Raw genomic sequence first — 21900 nt, 5'->3', positions numbered from 1 at the left:
AGGTTCGGATTCAGACCGCGGTCCGCCAGTTGAGTAGCCCTAATTTATAGTTTTAAAGCGACGCAAAACAAAATATGACAAACGACGATGGAAATAGATTACTACGCTTGTTAGAAAAGCAAATCCATTGGAGATTTGAGTTTTAAAACTACACAGTTTTTAAAGTTTGAATTAGCTTTTAAACCGTGTCATTTAAACAATCAAATGTCGGCTGCATAGCCGAGTGGTGAGAGCACTGAAACGGCAATCGAAAGGGCGCCGGTTCGACACCGCTCAAGAGCATGCGGCTGTGTCTCTGGCAGGACACCTAAAGGCATGCCTGAAGGTGGGCACGAAGATTGGCTTCCTTGCCTTCCCGTCCACTTAATCTAAGGTGTAAGCAGGTGTAACCAGGTGTAAGCCTGGATACGACAAACAAACAATCAAATTCCCAGCAAAAATTATTTTTTAAATGCAACTGTGTCGCACTAATTCGTACAATGTCACTCAACGCGTGCTTTCCAGCTTTAACATCCTTTTATCAAAGAATTCTGCTGGCGACGTAAGTTCTTTTGAAACTCCTCTACCATTGTTTATTTCATATAATAGCATTGCATTGATGATTTTTGTTAACACCAGATAAACACACCGTTTTCAGATTTGATTAAGCTTATGGACATTAGCCGTGTTTTAATAACTAAAATAAAATAGAACACAAAACATGATGATGTAGAAGACGGTGAGACTATTGTGGAGATCATCGACAGAGATAGTGGAAAAATCGTCGCGTTTTTGGTAATAAAAACATAAGAATTGAGTTTTTGGTTTATATTTTGTGTTAAAAATACAAACAGCTTTTCTAGGAAAGTTGTGGCCTTTAGCTCTTTTCAGACAGCAGCCCACCATTGCCTCTTCATGCGATACTGCACTTCTACCAATAGAGACAAAGCAACTAATGAAGTTATAAAGAAAAATGCGCTCTCAATCAAACTGGAGGTGAGTAGACTGCTTTACGGTTTCAATTCCAATATGACAGCTTACAGAGGATATCTCAGTAGTCAATATTTCGAACGCATAAATATATTCGTCAGAGTGAGGTAGAGAGCAGCTGTCGGTTGGTTTATAAACAAATGTTTTTGCAAACTGACTCTTGACTTGGCAAACTTTTTTTTGGTTTATGAATCTTTATACTCAGACTTACAAAGCCCTTGACAGGACAGTTTCATATACTTGTAGAGGCTTTGAACCACTGACACAGGACTGAAACTCTGCTTGAAAACAGAAAAAGAAATATAAGACAGTGACTGTCGTTTCACAAGCTCGCCTGCTCATGCACTCTGAATCTGATTCATCTCAATTCACATTATTTGTTCTTGCTTTTAAGATTAAGCATCCTGATTGATCAAATCTTAATCCTCAGATTGGGAAAGCTTCTTCGAGAGCTTAATTCTGGCAGTTTCGCATACTTGTATAGGCTTTGAACCACTGATGCAGGGCCGGTAACCGAGAATGACAGAGTGAAGTTTCCAATTGTTGAAGTGTTGTTGCTGAGGAATTATTTCATCCATTAGGTGCCGCTGAATGGAGAGCAGTTCTTAGAATGGTTCAAGTCGAAGAAGACGAAGTTCACGAAGTCATGCGCTAACCAACTGAGGTATCGGGGCGGACTTGGCATATAAGCACATTTTTTGAGTAATTATACGGTGTAAAATTTGTTTATTAAATTTTTTGTTTTCGATATATTGCACTTCTAAGTTAAATAGAATCTTAAAATCAATACTTTCAAAATTTGGTAGTTTTCATGCAAAATTACTGCGTTTTCAACTTCTTTGACTGCGCATTCCAAAAAAACTGAAATTTGTTCAACAGTCAGAGCTGGTGAGTGCCCTAAAGTCTGAGAATTTGAAAAAACGAAAATGCTGAAATGGAACCACATGACATAGATTGATATAGCAAACTCAACCTTCTTGCCTCACTTAGCCTACTGTACATCTTACTTATGAGTACAATGTCTGCATTGTTTTTTCTTTGTGTTTTATCTGTGTTGTCATTGTTGTTTATAGTAAGTAGATTCCACTTAGTAATGTAGGTCATGTTTGAAACAAGTTCTGTCAAAACAATACAAAACTTTACTTTAAATTCATTTTAAATGAAGCAAATCTGTTCATGCCGAAACTTAATTGAAATCAGGCACGTAATCATGGGAAGAAGGGGCTTGTGGGAGCAATTGCCCCCCAAAATTTGATTTTTCCCTCCCATAAAAATATGTTTTTAATACTACAGTATTACAACATTTAAATGACTGAAATTACTTGTCCCCCCAAAGTTGCTTTTACCCCCCCTAAACTTTTCTTTCCAGCTGCGTCACTGATTTAAACAAAGAATTTTGAGTCAAAATAAAACGAAATGTTTCAAATTTTCTGTGTTTAACACATAACAAAGCGTTAAATTCAAAACAAAACGACTTCAAAGCAAAACAAAGATCTTCACATCAAAACGAAAAGAAATGCTTGCGTGTCGAACTACTCTAGTCATCTGTTTATCTAGTTAGTTGTTCAATGAGCAAAAAGGTTAACTGTACAAACAAGATCTATTTAAAAAAATCGTTGGTTTGTATCCGGTCACGTACTGCAATTGCGAAACTACTCTTTGTGATGCAAAACATTTGTTACGCAACAATCGAACAACTTCAAAACAATGCAAACCGCAACTGATTCATGGCTTGTCCTTGGAAACTTTGTGAATACGTACTGTTATGTACTTTGTTACAAAGAAAACTTGTAAGAAGGTTTCAAGAAAAGTTTCGATGTGACAGCAAAATCTTTTCAACAAGGTTAAATTACTTCACAATGTGGATATTACCGACCTGTTTTAGCCTGATTCTGCAAGTTCGCTGTGGTAGTAGCAAATTGCACTCGCTTTCGAAACACTGTTCCCTGGGCATGGGCTATGACGAATAGCGAACTCAACAGACAGAAGCCTCAAGACAAATTAAAGAGCCACATTAAAAGAACGACTCACTGACTTCAACCAACGCCTTCAACACCATGTCACCAATTAACACTCATGACTAGGGAACTGTGTTCCGAAACCGTGTGCAATTCGCAACAATTGCATTTACGTTATGCAATTATTGCGATAATTGCATAACGTTAAATTAAACAAACAGAAATCCAAAATGCAGAAATGAAACTTGTGGTCAACCAAAGCTTCAACATTGCTTCCAAAAATGCAATCTCATAGCCCCAGTGGAAAGTTTTTCCAAGCGTGAAAAGATCTCCATTATGTACAAATGCTTTAGGAAAAAATACAAACAACACAATACATTTTAACCATCAAGTTCTCTGCAACGAAAGCTTGCTCTCTTGCGTCATACAAACTTTTATTTCGACAAAATGTTTTAAAGCGTCAAAAGCGTTGCCATGAGTGAATGCCGGCAGACGGTGACTGCACTTTGATTGTAGGCTAGTTGTTAAAGTTATATAACTCACTCACCAAAAATTGTTGTTTTACATCGTTTTGACGTTGCTAAACATTGAAAGGGTTTGAAAATAAAAACTTTTGCCAATGGGGAAACCTGTTGCTGCTGAAATGAAATAACACGTGATCGAACCAAACTTTCTAAACAAACCGGTAGAAGGAATGATCGCATTGCAAAGTAATGTCGTCTGTCAGTTGTTTTTGCAACAGGGCAAGACAGCAATTGGACAGATTTAAGTGTGTGTTAGAATGACGCAAGACAGCAGTGTAGTTATATAATCTTTGTTATTTTCATGGCTGCCTCGAGTCGACAATAAACATGGCCTTTTTGTTTGCCATAACCTACATAGCAGTTGAATGCAATAACACGCGCGGATATGTCATCAACTGGACTAGTATTAGACTTTTAAATTTGATGGGAGTGTTTAGCAAATCGATTTTTGAATCCAGAATCTCTGAGCAAAGTATGCATCACAGGTGATGTAAGCTAGTTGACTCACAAATAACAATTAGGAAACAAACGCCTAGAAGGAAAAGATTAGTAGCCTACGTCTTATACATCACGAGCTTTCCAGTTCAAATGTGGGCTACTAACATTCCAGGTAGCTATTTGGACAGCGCTGCAGCCTACTTATTCAGTTGGCTTACATTTGCAACAGGTTTGGTGTGAAAGTATCTGATCGCATGATGCTTTTTCAAGGACATGTTGAGGCCTAAACGAGATGTTGAGTGTTTTCATTATGACAAAATCGAAATATGCTCAGATGAAAAAAAATTCTCAAAAATCATACAGGAAGCACTGCACTTTGGCTAAACGTATGACAGTTTTTGATAGAAGGCGCTGATGCAAAAATAGACATTTTACAGCTGGCTGAACGTAGAAAAACAATCTATTTAACTTGACCTTAACGAACTTATCCTAATCGAACTGAAGTAATCCTATGCTTATTCTACTACCGTAAAAATGCAAAGATATTGAAGTCTCTTTCCTATCATATACCTTTCAAAGCTATCAAGGGAACGAGAGTAGTGACTTGTTTTACTCTTACAAGACTTACAATGTTGTCACACTTAGGCCTCTCAATTTTGCTGTCAATGTTTGATAGCTTCAGAAGTTTTTCAAGTTTGCATCACAGTTTTTCGTACTATATGAGGTTTAGTACTGAACGCAGGCAAAGTAAGCCTAAAATATTTTTATGAGCCTACTTTTTGATTTTGATTCTCACTCCGGCGTTACAAACAAATTGACGACCAGGTCTCATACTCCGGTTTGATAATGGATGTTACAATACCATGCATGAAAAATTTCCAAACATGCTAGATATACTTAACGACAATGAAGTGTTTTAAGCATAAAGGGTTTTTCCAGTTTTAATAAAAAATTTAAGGGCAGACCTTGGTGTTTAAGGGCGTCTGGCAATCTCGGTGAATGTGACTGCCAGTGGTTTTAGCGTTTTTAAGGTCTAAGATTGTTGCTGTTGTTCTTCGGTTACCGGTAGCCTTCTTGTTTCGCCGGGCTTTGTCGTCATTGTGAAAATAATTTGTGCCCGGTGCCAGAGATAGAACTAGGATCACATAGGCTACAGAACATCGTTAAACAAAAAAATTCCAACAAATATCCAGCGTTTTTTTAGTTTTCGAGCACTTAAAATAACCCAGGGTCCAAACTATAAATCACCCCCTTGACCCCTAGTCAATGCTTCTATAGCACGTATTTGGACCCTTTCCATTGTCAGTCGTATCAGATGAGTTTGAAGTACACATTGACAATTGAAAAGCGGTTAGAAAAGCAGAGGCTGTGAGTCGAAAAAAAACATAGATTTTGTTTCGCTCTGTCTTACGAACAATTTAAATTTACGTGTCGGATAATTATACAGTAAAATTAGGCTGCAGTGACTTCGGCTATTGTGGCACCATTTTGAATGTCCCTTCAGGCGCCGCCATAGGCGAATTCTACTGTATAAGAAATAGTAATATAATAAATAATTTAATGCAGCGATTCTTACAATTAATAGCTAAAGTGGCGTCGATTTTGACTGGTGCAATGCTATAATACTTTATAGTGAATAGGAAAACTTGTCACTTGTGGTAAATAGATATGCTTGTTTGTCAGACAAAAACAAAATGAACTTTTTTACCAAGAAATGTACTCGAAACCAAGACCAAGAGATATTATAGGTGCGGAAACGAAAAACCTATTTCAGAGACGTAGCCACAAAGGGTTTTGGAAAGTAATTGCCCCCCCCCCTCCGATTTTATTTTGCCCCCTCAAAAATATATATTTTTAATACTATTAAAAGGTTTTAATGACATTGTAGCATAATCTTGAGTGATGTTTCATAAATGTTTGGTTGCATACAGTAGCTATATTTTTAAACAAACTTTAATTGAAACATTATTATATTTACCCTCCCCTTAAAGTTGCTCTTGCCCCTCTAAAATAAATTTTCTTTGTAGCTACATCACTGACCTTATTTAACAACACGCTGCATGTTGTGTCTATGGAGAACCACCAACTCAAACTATACAGTTTTTTAGATTCTTTCTAAAGGTGGTTAACTTAAGTTTTTGTTTGTAAGTTATTTATTGCAAAAGTAACATTTTTGATCGTCAAAGCGTTTTCCAATAATAGAAAATTCTATGAAGAAATTGTCTGCTACTTTTGGAATCATCTGCTTCTATAATTTGCTCAGCGGTGTAGAATACGGTAAGGATAGCTACCAAAATGTCTTTTATTGTATATAAAAATCTATTTATTGTATTATGCTTAGTTGCTTGTGTGAAGTAGAAAATACATCGTGTTGGTTTATAAGCCCACCCACCAATGGCATCACAATTTGGCTTTGACAAGGTTCTGCAGTAAAATACTTTATTGCTTTATTAAAATAGTAAAATACTTTATTAAAATACTGCAGTTAAAATACTTTATTTTGCAAAAAAATATTATAAACTAGGCAGGAATGTTAAAAAAAAATTCAACGTGGAGAAAATGGCTAGGTCAATAACTGAATAAAAAGTACAGTAAATGAAGTTTTAGGCCAGCGCTTTTTCAATCGATAGGGGTAGGGTTGCAAGTAACGACTATAGTTGTCACTATTCGATAGCGTTATTCGAATATTCTTTCTGAATATGGAATGCTTATACCTATTCCTTTTAAAAATAAATATTGAATGCGCGTTATTCACTGCTTTTTTATGCAAGCAACGAAATCATTCTTTGTTTTTCACTAATTGATATTTACGAGAACTGCTGAATCATTTTTTGTTGTTCACTTGCTTCGTCGTCAAAACGAATTTACGAGATTTAGTTTTTGGATTCCTATCCGACCTAGTACCCTTACGGTTTTCGAGCTTTAAAGGATTAAGGAAAATTTTTGCGGCAACACAGTTCAGAAAAACCATGCCAATGAGAGTCGTTAACAATGTTGCCAACCTTGCCGTTTTCTCGTAAGTTTGGGCTTGTTTTTTTTTGAGTTTTTTTTTGTTATTTTAGTTTGCGCGTTGTTTGTTTTTGGGCTTGTTTTTTGGCCAGTCAATTTTTAGTAATTGCTATTCATTGCTTTTTTTAAGTATCGATAGCGGAAAGTTATGGCTTTTTTGGGCACTGTCGAATAGTGAAATAGTCATTGCTTTTCGACTAACGACTTCCAACCCTGGATAAGGGATTAAAACTTACAAGAGAAATTTCTATTTCTCAAAAGTACCTGCTGTAGCTAACTGACTGAATAAGAAGGCAAGTTAAGATGAAAACGTTCGATAAACTATGTCTAAATCTGTAAATTTATTCTCATAATACTCAACTCTGTTGTGTTATTGTGCCTTGCCTGTCTTTGACACGAAAAAGGATGCCCTCAATCAAAACGATGTAGCGTACGGTTTCTACTGAAGCCAAACAAGAACATTTTTATTGTCGTAAATAACAGGCTTGATTTGACACAGTTTGTTTTCAATGTGTTCTGTTAGATGCCAACTCATTCAGCTCTTACACAATATCTGGATGTAGATGCAGTTCCCTTGAGTAATTTGAAAATCATGTTATTCTACAATTTACTGACAATTGCCCTTACTGATACCTACAGTACATGCATATCGAACAATAAATGCTATTAATGCTACAAAAAGTACTTAATGCCAACCAAAAAGCCAAGCAGAGCAAATTACATCAAATTCAGGTACTATATATACTCTCTAAAAACCTTAACAGCCTGATCCACCCTTACTTGGGATGATCAAAAGGTTCATTATTCAAATAGAATCTATTTGAATAAGAACCTTCTGATGATCTTAATAGTGGTAAAACAGGTTGTTAAGGATTTTAGTAAGTAATAACTGATTTTGATGTACTGTACATGTATAATTGTATATCATGTTGATTGTTGATGTTGGTCTGTTGAAGACCTATCAATAAAGTAGTACATTGGACTTTATTTACTCTGGATAAGTGTGAATGCCGAAAAGTTTGGGTGTTTATCAAGACATTTATCGTTTCTAGCACTAGTTGCAACGTTCATCTGATGAAATTGAAAGTAAAAGCAACAATAAACAGGATAGTTTATTGCTTCACTGACGTTTCGCACAGCATGACTATGCGCATCCTCAGAGCGAATAACATACAAAATAAAATTTCACAAGGTTATATACTGCAGTGCGATTGAAGGCAAGAAAAAATAAAACACACAATATTTTAAAGATTGGCCAATGATGTGTGAGCGGTTACTTTCCACGTTAAATTACGTAAAAACTTCCAACAATAAACATAAATTCAAAGCAGTGAAGACCAACAGAAAAAATGCGATTGTTACGAACAATCGCTCCCCACATCAAACGTCACATAAAACCGTTAAAGTCTACTTAACCTGGAGTCTTACGTCATGGAATATTGCTAAAAAATGAGCAGAGATTTCATCATTCTTTTGTAACACCTGTAAACTATTACATCATCTTGAATTATAAACTATTCCACATCTTGAATGATAAGGTATTGCATCATTCTTTTTTAACAACTGTGGAATTGCTTAACAATGCATATGAATGTTACGTCATAGAGGCGGGTTACGTGCATTTGAAACATCGCAATCAATTCTCTCATTTTGTAGACTGTCGCTGTGAAAGTTGGGCAGATATTAAACAGTTCTGCTTTGGGTAATAACTAGACGAAATTTCCGTTATTTAACTGGAAATCTGCTTGTGGTGACAATTTTTTGTTAGTGCGTACTTGGCGCTCTCTTTTTAACAGCCCGTGTTGCTGTGTTTTTCTTGAAACACAATTCGTGAAAGACTTTTTCAAAAGAGTGTTTCTTTTCGGTCATCGTATACAGACGAAGGATTTTGGAATTTTATGCTACAACTTTCCCATAGCATCTTTTCACAAATTGGGACTAGGTGGGCAAATTTTCAAAAAAGAGCACTTTCAGCATGAGAGTTATGTTAAAAAGGGCACTTTTCGCGCGTAAATGGTGGGAAAACGGGCATTTTTTCCCGAGCGTAAAACGTGTAAGTTTAAAAATGTAGATTTGTCAGGAAAATTGTGGGTGAAAAGGCATATTAACTAGGCTAAACTTTTGAGACCCATAATTGATTCCTATATGGCTATATTCATCCCCGCCCACAATATTTTGTAAATAATAATGTAATGAAATTTAATCTAGCAACATTTAATTGCAGAGGTCTCTTATCATCATCATCATAATCCATCGTCGGTTTGTTCCCCACTAGTGGGGGTGGCCGATTGTTTCCGCGCAGCAATTGTTTTTATCCCTCTTCTCCATTTCACCCTGTCCCTTGCATCTTCCTCCTTCAGTCCGACTTTTTTAAATTCATCCTTCACTTGTTGTTTCCACGTTCTTCTTGGACGACCGCGTTTCCTCTTCCCATCCACCTTTAGATCTAGTGCCTTTCTAAGAAAACTTCCTTCCTCCCTCCTTATCACATGTCCATACCATCTTACTCCATTTGCCCTTGCCATTTGGTTTATGGTCTCTCTCATCTCTAGCATATCCAACAATTCTTCAGTCCTTTTTTCCCTTCTCGTTTTCACCCCACACATTGCTCTCACCATTGACCTTTCCGTTCTTCTCAGGATTGCCAGTTCACTCTCTCTCAATACCCATGTCTCGCTACCATATAGCATTGCAGGCCGCACACAGCTCCGATATACTTTTCCTTTCTGAGCTGTGTGCGGCCTGCAATGCTATATGGTAGCGAGATCTTGTACTAAAGTAAAAAGAAACAACTATGATAATTGCCTATATGAAACACAACTGCTAAGACATTATAATGAGTTGAATCTTTGCAGAATTAGATGATTTTAAAGAGCTGGTATTTTATTTTGATGAAAATCAGGAAACAAACTTCGGTAATTCAGACATCTAGAATCTCACACAAAATTTGAGGTACTCACAACACAAATTGATAATTAATCTGCTTGAATAGAACATTAAAGATATTATACGCAAGGTCAAAGGTAGGCTCATAAGTTCTAAATCAGTGGTTCCCAACCTGTTTTCAACTGTCTTGGGAATGAAGACAAAAAGCGCAATCGCCTGGATGTCGAAAGCGACACAAGAATACCACAAAGCCCAGGATCACAAAGCTGGCGGCTGAAGTCCAGGCCCAACCTGCGCATTGAATGTTTACCGGTAGGCTATTCAGCATTGTACTGCATTTTGATTGTTATAGTTAGCCCTTTGAAATACATGGCAATAAACACTTTTGTTTTTGAAAATTGATCGTGGGGGTAATTGGCTCACTTCAGGGCTGAGATTAGGGTAACAGCCAAAAAAGGTTGATAACCACTGATTTAGCTGCTCATTCTTTAACTTGGATCTAATTTAAACAAAAATTAAGTCTTAAAAATTGCCCACCTAGCTTCAAACTAGGGGGGCAAAGAAAAGGCTAGGGGGGCAAGCAAAGGGACTAGGTGAGCAAGTGCCCACCTAGTTTATATGTGAAAAGATGCTATAAACTTTCCCATGGAGATATATGGTTTACCGCTCAGACCAATGTGTGAGCGGTTACTTTCCACGTTAAATTACGTAAAAACTTCCAATAATAAACATAAATTCGAAGCAGTGAAGACCAATAGTTCAGTTACAATCACAATCATTACACTTCTTCATCAACATTACATCAAAACATTGCAACGTACTCAACTGGAACGACGGAAACATATTACCAAAACCTTATAAATCATTATTGTCTCGACAAGCAGGCTTCAAGCCTACTTGAACGGGTCTGCTACTATTCGGTGAGTCCGATTCGGTGAGTCCGATTCGGTGAGTCTGATTCGGTGAGTTCCTAACCTCTAACCCCTAACCCTAACCTCTAACCCTTAACCCTAAAACGGCAATGATAATTAGGCTATGGTACCCAATAATTAAAAAAAAAATTGAAAAAATCCCCCGTTAAGAGATCGGACTCACCGAATCGGACTCACCGAAACAGGCCATTCCGACTTGAACATGCTTGAACACAGTTGGAAACGTTATTCTAATTTAATTTCGTCTCGAATTTTTATTGGTCTTCACTGCTTTGAATTGGTACCCGGTCAATTGGTCGAAAGACATTTGGTCGACAGTCATTTGGTCGACAGACATTTCGTCGACAGGACGTTTGGTCGACAGACATTTGGTCGACAAGACATTTGGTCGACAGGACGTTTGGTCGACAGACATTTGGTCGACAGGACGTTTGGTCGACAGACATTTGGTCGACAGGACGTTTGGTCGACAAGACATTTGGTCGACAGGACATTTGGTCGACAGAACGATTCATTTTAGTGTTAACTAACCCTAACCTAAACCTAACCTAACCCCAACCTTAACCCTAACCCTAACCTAACTCTAACCCAAATGTCCTGTCGACCAAATGTCTTGTCGACCAAATGTCTGTCGACCAAATGTCTTGTCGACCAAATGTCTGTCGACCAAATGTCCTGTCGACCAAATGTCTTGTCGACCAAATGTCCTGTCGACCAAATGTCTGTCGACCAATTGTCTGTCGACCAAACGTCCTGTCGACCAAATGTCTGTCGACCAATTGACTGTCGACCAAATGTCTTTCGACCAATCGACCGGCCACCTTTGAATTTATGTTTATTGTTGGAAGTTTTTACGTAATTTAAGGTGGAAAGTAACCACTCACACATCATTGGCCAATCTTTAAAATATTGTGTGTTTTATTTTTCTTGCCTTCAATCGCATTTTTTCTGTTGGTCTTCACTGCTTCGAATTTATGTTTATTGTTGGAAGTTTTGACGTAATTTAACGTGGAAAGTAACCGCTCACACATCATTGGCCAATCTTTAAAATATTGTGTGTTTTATTTTTTCTTGCCTTCAATCGCACTGCAGTAGCCAGTATATAACCTTGTGAAATTTTATTTTGTATGTTATTCGCTCTGAGGATGCGCATTGTCATGCTGCGCGAAACGTCAGTGAAGCAATAAACCATCCTGTTTATTGTTGCTTTTACTTTCAATTTCATCAGATGAACGTTACAACTAGTGCTCGAAACTGGATAAGTGTATTGTCCTGTAGGCAAAACGTCGGTGAAATCTTGCGTTTTGTTTAACGGTTGTCGCAAGGGTCCATAAAACGGGTGATTTGTGAAAAATCAAACACAAGTTACTATTTCTTTTCACAGCTGTGATCCTGCCCACTCTAAACTTATACCTCATTAGTTTCAATGCACCAAGTTATTTCATTGGAATCGTGATGTCATCATTTAGTTTGTCCGGACTTCTGGCCGCCCCTGTATTTGGATACATCACTGACCGAACCAGATCGACGAAGGCTGCCGTGATCGTTAGTAATATGTTTGAAATTGCAGGTAATTCTACTTAAACAAGAAGCGTTCATGTGCTAACAAAACAGCAATGAAAATTTTAAACAAGGTTGGCTTATGTGCAGACCACCGATTTTGAATCATAAATTATAAATTAGGACCAAACAGAAGCCAAAACATTTCAAGGAATTAATTTAACAACTGTCAAGTTAATACTATTACGTTTCATCAAAATCATTTCGTATTTGTTTGTTTTTTAAATGAATAAGTTGAAATAACCTAAAACATGTTTTTTTTACTGCAATGTCATTCATTGTTTTTACTAATTTAACGACAATAGCTTATAAACGAAGAAATGAATATGTACTGCAACGGCTTCGCTTCTAAAGGCCTAAAGCATAGATAAAAGATATTCAAAGGCCTAACAACTCCACATAAAAACGTACTCAAAGACCACAATATAACTTCGAACGAAAATCGCAATCACAAAAGGCCATATGCATGTAAATACACCACAACGACCGAAACCTAAATAGGTTTCCGAGGCCAAGAAAGAAACCTTGTTCATCAGACTGAAACATACTTTACTGCAATTCTGAACCGATATATTGAGACGAAAAATCAGACTCAGGTGAAAATAATGAATTTCCCTAGAATGAAAGGGCAATAGTATTTGCTAAAAATGGTGCTGCTATTTTGCATTCATCAAATGCTGGCATTGGCACAATTTAACCTCTCAGTGAAATTTATTGAGAATCGATTTCGCAATAGTAATAGCATTTTTTAAAAGTCTTTTAAAAAAAATTTTGTTTTCAAGCAAGGAAAACAAGTGTAGGTGGAACGGAAGCTGAATGTAGAGCTTGGTCATATAGAGCAACAAGAAATTTTACATCTGGACTTAAAAACAACTTGATAATGTGTCAGTCATGGTAGTTGTAGTCCACGTTGCGTTCTGATGTATTTTTCTAACTAATATTAATGAGAGCCTGTTCTTTGCAGGCAACTTCATGTACTTTGCTGGTAGAAACCGTTACCTTATATTGGGAAGTCGATTTATAGCTGGAGTTGGTCCCGCTTCAGGTTCATCCCTTTTCGGAATGGTAACCCGATCCACTTCAGAGGAAGAACGAACTGCTACTTTTTCTATTTTAATAGCTTTGCGACAATTTGGTCTGGTAATTGGACCAGCGTTTAATTTAATTCTTAGAGAATTACATTTTTGGATTGGCCCGTTTGAAGTTAATGCATACACGTCTCCAGGAATTTTCATGGCGTTACTATTCATCATCCACACAGTTTTAATGATATTTTTTTATCGAGATCTTGACTCAAATCCCACTGACAGTGTTACAATTCACAACGCAAATGAATATGAAAGAATAAGGCCAAAAATGTACGGCACGACATGTAAAAATGGTTCACCAAAAACTCAAATTGAGAATAGAGATATAGACAGGAATCCCGAAACAGCTGTGGAGTATACATATTCGTTTTGGTCCTATGTGTACCAAGGTGAGTGTCATGCAGTATTGTATACAGTAGGCTCATGTTTTTATGTTTAGCTTAAATTAATAGCAAGAATAAAAAAAAATTAATTTGGTTAAGACATCTTAGTTAGTTTATGAAATTAAATAGTCCACAACAGTCTTGCTCTTAAAATATAACATGTCTATTACAAAAGCGCTTGAAACTTAATTTCAGCTGCAGAGATTTTTTCGTTGTCAAATTCTTCTATTGTGACTGCGCTTTGAGTTAATTTTTTTCTAACTGAATTCTATTAGCTTCGAAACGCCCTTCACGGGGTTTAAAGTTCGTTTGGTTTAGCGCACATTTTCTTGCTTTTGTTTCAAATTCAGTTTTACGATGCAGTTTTTTTCGTGCCCAAAGTTTTTTTAGCCACATGCCGCATTTGTTTTTCAAGAGTCTTGCTGATAGCATTAAAATTTTCCCTCGTTTTTTTCCTGAAAATCGACCTAAGCTTTAAGATTGTATAATCTAGAATCCAAACGAGGGCTGCAGACAATGCTCCCGCGGCCGCACTTTGGGCACCGCTGCACTTTGGGCACCGGCTCAAATGTTGATGCATAATCGTTTGAAATACTGACATAACTTTTCAAGCATTGTTTGTAGCTAAGTTTAAATTTTCTTGCAGATTTGATTCGAGAAGAAGTTGTCGTTTGTCTCTCCTTGACATTTGTTCTCATGTTTATCCAAAGTGGGACAGAAACGATGGTTACTCCAGTAACTCACCAACTTTTCGACTGGGAAGATTTTTCTAATAGCATATATTTTCTGGTTTGTGGCATCATTGTGAGTAGATTGTGTTTTATGCTGCCATTATTTTGTAACAGACCACTGGCATGACTAGTTAAGTGGTTAAACGCTTCGTCAGTTGCTCTTTGGCGTATTGGTGATCTGCAGGTCGCTTCAGCAGATGAGGTTTATCAACCAATCAGAAGGCAAGATATAAATCAGCTGATTGCAGGCATGTGACTTATGCATGTGAAGTAAAGTAAGTGAACGTTTCGCCGTCGGCAGCGTTGCCTAGCAGCTGGAGGAATGAGGGTTAATGTTAAGGGAGTAGCCATTTCGATGGTGTGGGTTCGATTCCCACCTCTGCCATTACTCTTTTTCTTCTGTAATTACCAAACAAAGTTTAAAGCAAGAATCAACACTCTGACTGAGTGCGATAAAGGTCACTTGTAATCAGCTGGTTTATAAGTAAAATTATCCTATGTTAAAGTGTTAACTGGTCAAAATAACCTATCTAACTGGTAAATGAAATCATTTTCAAGGAACACTAAGCTATCACCAAATGGTAACTTTACTTTGTCAATCTTGCTGACCGGACCTACGTCAGTAATTCAAAGCCTGCACACGGATGCAAAACTGCCTGGATTGAGCTACCAAAAAGTTTTCTTTTGGCCCAAAAAGCTGTTAGATTTCGCATCATATCTTTCCATCACACTTTTTTTGCCACATAGTATATGTAATCGATTTGTTGTGCCTTTGACCAAATAAGTTTGCCTTGCTAATTTTTCATAGTAAATTTTGTGCTGTACGTTGTTGATGCGTAAAATATAACTTACTAAATATGATCATTGAGAATGAAGCTCCAAAAGCATTACATGCTTAACAAAAAAATTTGGCCACAAAACCAGGGATGCACAAAAGATACGGAGATCAAGTTACCCTTACTACGTAGCGTTGCAGACTTGAACAACTAGATAAATCTATCTTCTATCTATCTAATCTATCTAATTCGTCATAGCACATGACTAGGGAACTGTGTTCCGAAAGCGAGTGTAATTTGATATTGCCAAAAAGAACCCGCAGCATCAGGCTATAACAGATCGTTTGAATCTACACTGTGAAGTAGATAAATCTAGTTGTCTAATTTGATGAATTAGAGCAAAATGTCGGTAATTCTAATCTAATTTAGAAAAATTAAAAAGATTCTAGTTGTCCAAAACTGCTACGTAGAAGCTTTATTTCATACGATTTGATTATGTTTTCTGACAAAGGCTTTTTATTCACATGCATGCTGCGCCGTTAAAATCAAATGTTTTTTTTGCAGTTCATTCTTAGCCTTGGCTCAATAGCCGTCATTAGCAAAAAAGTTTCCGACCGTGTTTTATTGATGGTTGGCATGACAGTTTCTGTGATCACATTTCTCGTGTACTTGTTGATGTTTGTATTCGGTGTGAAGGAGCCAGTTGGTGAGTTTGACCGCTTGTGGTTGTGTTGTAGTTGACAGGCGCGGATTTATGGGGGGGGGGGGGCCCGAAATTTTGTGAGGAATTGTTGAAATTGTATGTTTCCGCATCAAATGGTTTGATATGCTTCTAAACAGCTGATGTTAGTCCCACGGCGGACTTAACTTACCCCGGGGGGGATAGGTTTTTGTTATTATGGTTGAAATTATCCATCGATCAGACTCCGTTATTTTCTTTCATACAACTTCAAATACATTTTAATAGTAACATTTGTTGGAGCTGAAACCAACGCTGAACCAAATGGCGTCAGTTGCAACAATCTGAAACCCCTGAATGGCTCAGTGGCGTAGCCAGGGGGGGGGGGGGTGAGGGTTTCAACCCCCCCTTTGGCACGCGTGTGACGTCACGATATTGAGAATGATGCTTTCAGTCTCTTTATGTCTCTAAAACAAAGTTTACTTAACTTTAGAAACTGCATTAAATGAGCGAGTTTTGCCAATACCAAACATTCAAATATCTCAGCCAGGAATTAGCAACAAGAAAACATAGAGACTTAGCTTTATTTCCGAAAAATGCCGAAGAAAACATGATCTTATCCGTTTGTTATGCCACCGGACAGCACCATTTTATAGGAATATTCATACCCACATTTTTGTTGAAAATGCTCTCAGAATGCACAAAATTTAAAGTAAATTTTCAAAATTTTCAAAATTTTCAGGGGGAGGCCCCCCAGACCTCCGCTGCTGGGTGTCGTCTTAGGCGAACACGCAGGCGGGCTTTGCCCGCCCGACGTCATAAAAAAAAACCTTTCAAAATTTCTAGCCACGCCACTGGAATGCCTGTTTATAGTTTTTAGTTTTCTTTATAATTTCAATCAATTACGTATATGCCTGCAAACATAAAATATATCCAATTGGTCATGGATACTCCATGCAGGGTTTTAAACCAGATTTCAAGTTTACTTTGCATGCTTAGCAATTTTTATTGAAGCAACAGTTATTTTTTAAACATTCACAATTGATGAAAATGGCTGTTTTAATGTCTATTTTATATCATATCTAGGCTATATGTCGTAGTATCATTATTGTTCATATGTGCTTTATCTTTTTCTTTCTTTTTAATTGATTTTCAAATTTTCTGGCCCCCCCCCCCCGAAAAAACTCCTAGATCCGCGCCTGGTTGTAGCCTACTGTAAAAACTGGATTACTGCCTGAAAAAAGCAAACCTATAAACTCTAATTCAACAGTGTGTACTGTGTAGCAAGCACCAGTGACATTAAACCTAAATACGTGTTACACGTGTCTATCGCTGAGTTCGTGCTACACTCGACTGCCGAGAAACACACGATGGAATGGATGTCGGGTCGACACCGCTCCAGAGCATGCTGCTGTATCTCAGCAAGACGCTTAATGGCATGTCAAAGCAGACTGGATGACAATGTGTATCTTTGCTGCTTCCTGTTGCTTGTTGTGTTTCATCTGTAATCGCATTGCCAAGATGAAGCTAAATTAAACAATTAAACATGTTTTGGTTATATTTGATCTGATCAGGTAGTGGCGACCAATCACATTTTTTCGTGTAATTAAATGCCTTTCCAAAGTGTATCGATTAATTTGCTTAAGACTGAATCGTCACAAAAGGCAACTACATTTACTGCCCAATAAAAATGTAAAATATCCTCCATTTATGGCCTAGCCTCGTGGCTGTTAACCTTTTTAGAATCACGGACGCCTTTCAAAGAAATAGTAAGTATGCGGCTTTCTTAAACTTTCAAGAGTGATCTTGAATGGATATTTAGCGATATTATTCATAGATGTGTTAATTTCATTGCTTAAACTTTAAAAAAAAATTAAAACTCAATGTACTGATGAAACCCCCTAGAAACTTCCATAGACTCCCTAGGAGCCTCCATAAGTGAAGAAGCACTGACCTAGTCACTAGTCAGTGCCACAAAATATTGAGTCAAAGAAGCAACGTAATGTTTCATAACAATATTGTGGTAACTTTATTTGATTTCATTCTGTTTTTATATAACAGGCTTGAGATGAACCAGTCACAGCACATCTAACATGACATTCAAAATCAACATTTGTCATTTGGAGCTTTGACTAAGCAATAGCATCAAAGTTTTCATCTGCACAAATAACACTCGGCTATAGTGCTTTGGAAGCTTGATGATTAAGATTCGATGTCTTTTGTGTAACGTGCGCTTTTAGTGTGACCACAAAATGTAAAGGTCCTATAGGTTTACACATTTGAAGCTTAAATATTTGCAGTCTTTTATTCTATTCTGTATAATAATGCGCACCTTTTTTGTGGCGAATTTATGCGAAGCATTATATTTACTTTTGGCAGTTCTGTAACGGCTGTTACACAAGTCGTCCAAGAATAGATTTACTGCCAAGGCTATTTGAGCAAAAAACAGCTCGTGTTCCAGAATATAGATAATATGAAACTGGTAAAATTAAACTAAAACGATAAAAGCGATGCGTAAATGTATGAGGATGCATAGTCGCTTGCCAGAACATAAAATATCACCAATACTTGTGCGTTATTTGCTGGAAACCGATTACACAAAAGGTGTCATCGATTGCAATTATACCCCGCATGTCTAATGCAAGCGCACATGCCATGAAAAAGACGTTTTCAATCAGGGAGAATAAAGTTTTTTTAACTATCTTCGATCTGATTTACAGTTTGAAACAACTTGTTTTTTAAGTATGCAAGTTTTACCTACACATTAAAAAATTAAAATAAACTCAAACTTACATTTGCTTATAGGCTATATATCCTGATATTATACATCTTCAAACTTTGCATACACCCATTTGCTTTGTTTAGAACTTTCCTAAGATGTTAAGTAACGGTAACGTATTGAATTGCTAAAGTAAAGTGTCTAAAAACACATTTTATATATAGACAATAGACATTTGGCAAGGGTTAGTTTATATGGAATAGTACGGATATGGGTTTATATTGTAGTAAACACCCCATAGCTTGCGTATTAATTGTTTTCAACATCTTGAACTCTCATTTTATTTTTTAGGTACTGAATGGGTGTTAGTTGTGTTTTGTATTTATTCTGCTGTGTGGTCGTTTACTTTCTCGTATGGTTGGATCCCGCAGTCTTCATTATTTTCAAAACTAACTGCAGAAAGGACACAAGGTAATGCCATGGTTATTTTTGAAACTTCGTAATAACTGAAAACGTATCAAGTGTGGAAACATCTGTACTTACTCACTTACAAAAATGTCAAGAGCTGTGTTTAATAATTTAGCTAAATTATTTTAATTCGTAAGCAATACACGTAAAGCTGGTCTCATTTCAAAAGAAACTAAAAAGTAAAACAAAATGTTTTTTCCTGTGGGCAAGATAAAATACTGTACGTTATTTATATCATGCTTATACATTTCCTGATATTTCTTAAAGCTTTGGTAGAAGAAGAAGAAGTTCTTTTATTTGCATCATCAGCACATGTGAAACAAAAACAAAACAAGATTATAATGGGATCTAGGTTGTAGAGAGTTTGCTTTGTTGAACCATAAGCAAACAAAACGAAGTAACTTTTGCTGGTTTAACTTGTTTTATTACAAAGATATTAATAATGTTAAATCCCCCAAAGTTACTTTGTTTTATTTGTCTATTCTTCTTACTTGATAACTTACTCGTTTCATAACTGAAGACCAAGGAGTGTTTCAAATCACGGCCTTGAGTAAATATTTTATTCACTTCAAATAAGTTTTTCAGGCATACTCGTTGCTACTCGCAGCCTTGTTCGCTCTTTTGGTCGGTTTTATTTGTGGCTTCTCTTAACAAAGCTTTTCTTCGCAGGTTTCAACCAAGGTATCCGTTTGTTTATTATGGGAATAAGCCAAGTCTTGGGGCCACTGTGGGTTGGATATACACTTAACCACTTACCTGTGATGGCAGGAATGTTTCTATTTCTTCTTTTGATCGTATATGTAAGAAAGCTTCCATTTTCCAATAGTAATGCTTCAACCTTTGAATGTTATGCAGGGTTGTAGTTGTAGGCTACTTATTAGGCTAAGAAATGCAAAAAATAAAAGCGATGGCTACTTCGAATATTTTATTTAAATAGCGATAGTTTGACATTTGGTAACGTCATTTATTAAATGTTTTGTGGATTTGCAAGGTTCTAGGAATCTAGGCCAATCGAAATGAATTTGCTCAAACTAAACGAAACAATTGGCAACATTTTTTGAAAGCAAACAAAATTAAAAAAACAACAACAACTTAAACCGGAAGCATATGAAAAAAGTTAAACTTATGAAATATATCTTTGCTTGATGATTGTAAGCTTGAATATTGGAAAATCGTTTCGACTTTAAAGCGAACTGAACAATAAGCATTTTTTTTTCACAACAAAAACAAAGAGTTGTGTATTGACATAAAATATTTTTGTTGTGAGCAGTCCAAGTATATCTTTTCTAGTTACATTTTTTTACAATTTAAGGATATATAATACTAGTAAGACAAAAATACACAAACTAGAAAACAAAGCGCAGTGCTATTGCGTTTAACTTGCAGACTAAGCTGTAGCCCTGCTAAGTTCTATCAACATTGTATCTTTTTTTGTTCAGGTAATGGTATTATTATCCTACAAACGACTTGATCCAAAAAATCAAGCTCAAAGAAACTCGGAAACGACATCTCTCTTGCAGCAGTCTAGTGGAGACACCCATATGACCTAAATTCAATTGACTGACATCTCGCAAAAGAATTTCTATAAATTTCTGGTTTTTTAGTCTGGTACATATTTTATATTTCCATCGTCAAAACATTATATTGTAGTTGATTTCAGAACAATAAGTTTCTTCAATAGTGGAACAGTATTTGTCCAATAGAGCAAAATGTCTTGAACGGAATTAAACTTGTGTTTTTGTTTCCAGACAGCTACAACAAAGCAGGAACATAGTCATAGGGGGACTTGGGAGAGCAATCGCCCGTCCAAAATTTTCTGTATCTTGCCTCCCAAAAAATATGTTTTTTTAGTTACTTTTTATGCTGTTACAATGTTTTGATGACAACGTTTCAAAAATGTTTGACTACATTTAGTACCAAATTTTAAAACAAACTGTTTATTTGAAATATTAAAATATTTGCCCCTCAACAGTTGCTCCTCCTCCCCCTCCCCCTCTTTAAAGAAATCTAGCTTCTGCAGCTAGACTCGAGTGAACGTTTTGTCATCAAACATCCGATACTACAGGGCAGCGTTTCTTTATCTGTGCACCATGAAAGATTGCCAGGTGCTCCGCTCGGAGATTGAAAAATTATTCAAGCAAAATCTGCAGTAGGCTACATCATTTTAGCATTAAATATATTTTCAGGAATTATGTCCTCAGTTAAGTACCAGAGGTGGAGATTCAACTTCTTCAATGCACTAGAAGCTACAATGGGATCAATCTTCTCAAACAAATGTAAAGTTATCATTAACTTCAGGCCTGACAAGCATGGTGCAGAAACTCCTGAACTGCAACGAAACTACCATGGCACATATACATATAGGAGGAACATTGCAAACATTTTCAACTTATGGCTGTAGAATCAAGTGCTTCTTGGGATTAGCAGGAAATCCATTACTTCTTCACTTCAGCCTTACCAGACAATAGTGATAACTTTATGGCATAAATAACTTTAACCAATCACCGAGTTTTGTGAATAACTCCTGGATGTTTCAAATTAAATGGCTTTTTCATAGTCGTAGGAGAGTAAAACCTTTTGGGGGAGGCAAACAAAATTTGGCCAAATTTTTTCAAACTTTGCCAAATTTTGTCTTTGCAAAAATGTTTTCAGAAAAGTAACATTACTAAATTGCTGAGGTAGTGTAATGTAATAACTCCACAGGCATCAACTTGGCCGTGTACGAAAACACAGTACAACAAACAAGGCTGAATTAAGTTTAACCATTCATAGACCTGTCT

At 36.7% G+C, this 21900-nt stretch overlaps 1 protein-coding gene across 1 annotated transcript; it reads left to right on the top strand.

Annotated features, from left to right (window-relative positions):
- The first annotated feature begins 1603 nt into the window (after nt 1-1603).
- On the top strand, nt 1604-20829 carry LOC145767436 (major facilitator superfamily domain-containing protein 8-like). Its single transcript, XM_082579255.1, has 8 exons — nt 1604-1633; nt 12101-12286; nt 13241-13753; nt 14394-14551; nt 15819-15960; nt 19004-19123; nt 19790-19920; nt 20560-20829. Exons 2-8 carry the CDS (start codon nt 12172-12174, stop codon nt 20668-20670), a joined length of 1290 nt encoding a protein of 429 aa, XP_082435381.1. The 5' UTR covers nt 1604-1633; nt 12101-12171; the 3' UTR covers nt 20671-20829.
- The last annotated feature ends 1071 nt before the right edge of the window (nt 20830-21900 follow it).

Source organism: Aplidium turbinatum, chromosome 3 (genome assembly GCF_918807975.1).
Source record: "Aplidium turbinatum chromosome 3, kaAplTurb1.1, whole genome shotgun sequence".
Lineage (NCBI taxonomy): Eukaryota > Metazoa > Chordata > Ascidiacea > Aplousobranchia > Polyclinidae > Aplidium > Aplidium turbinatum.
This window is presented reverse-complemented; position numbering and strand designations above follow the sequence as displayed.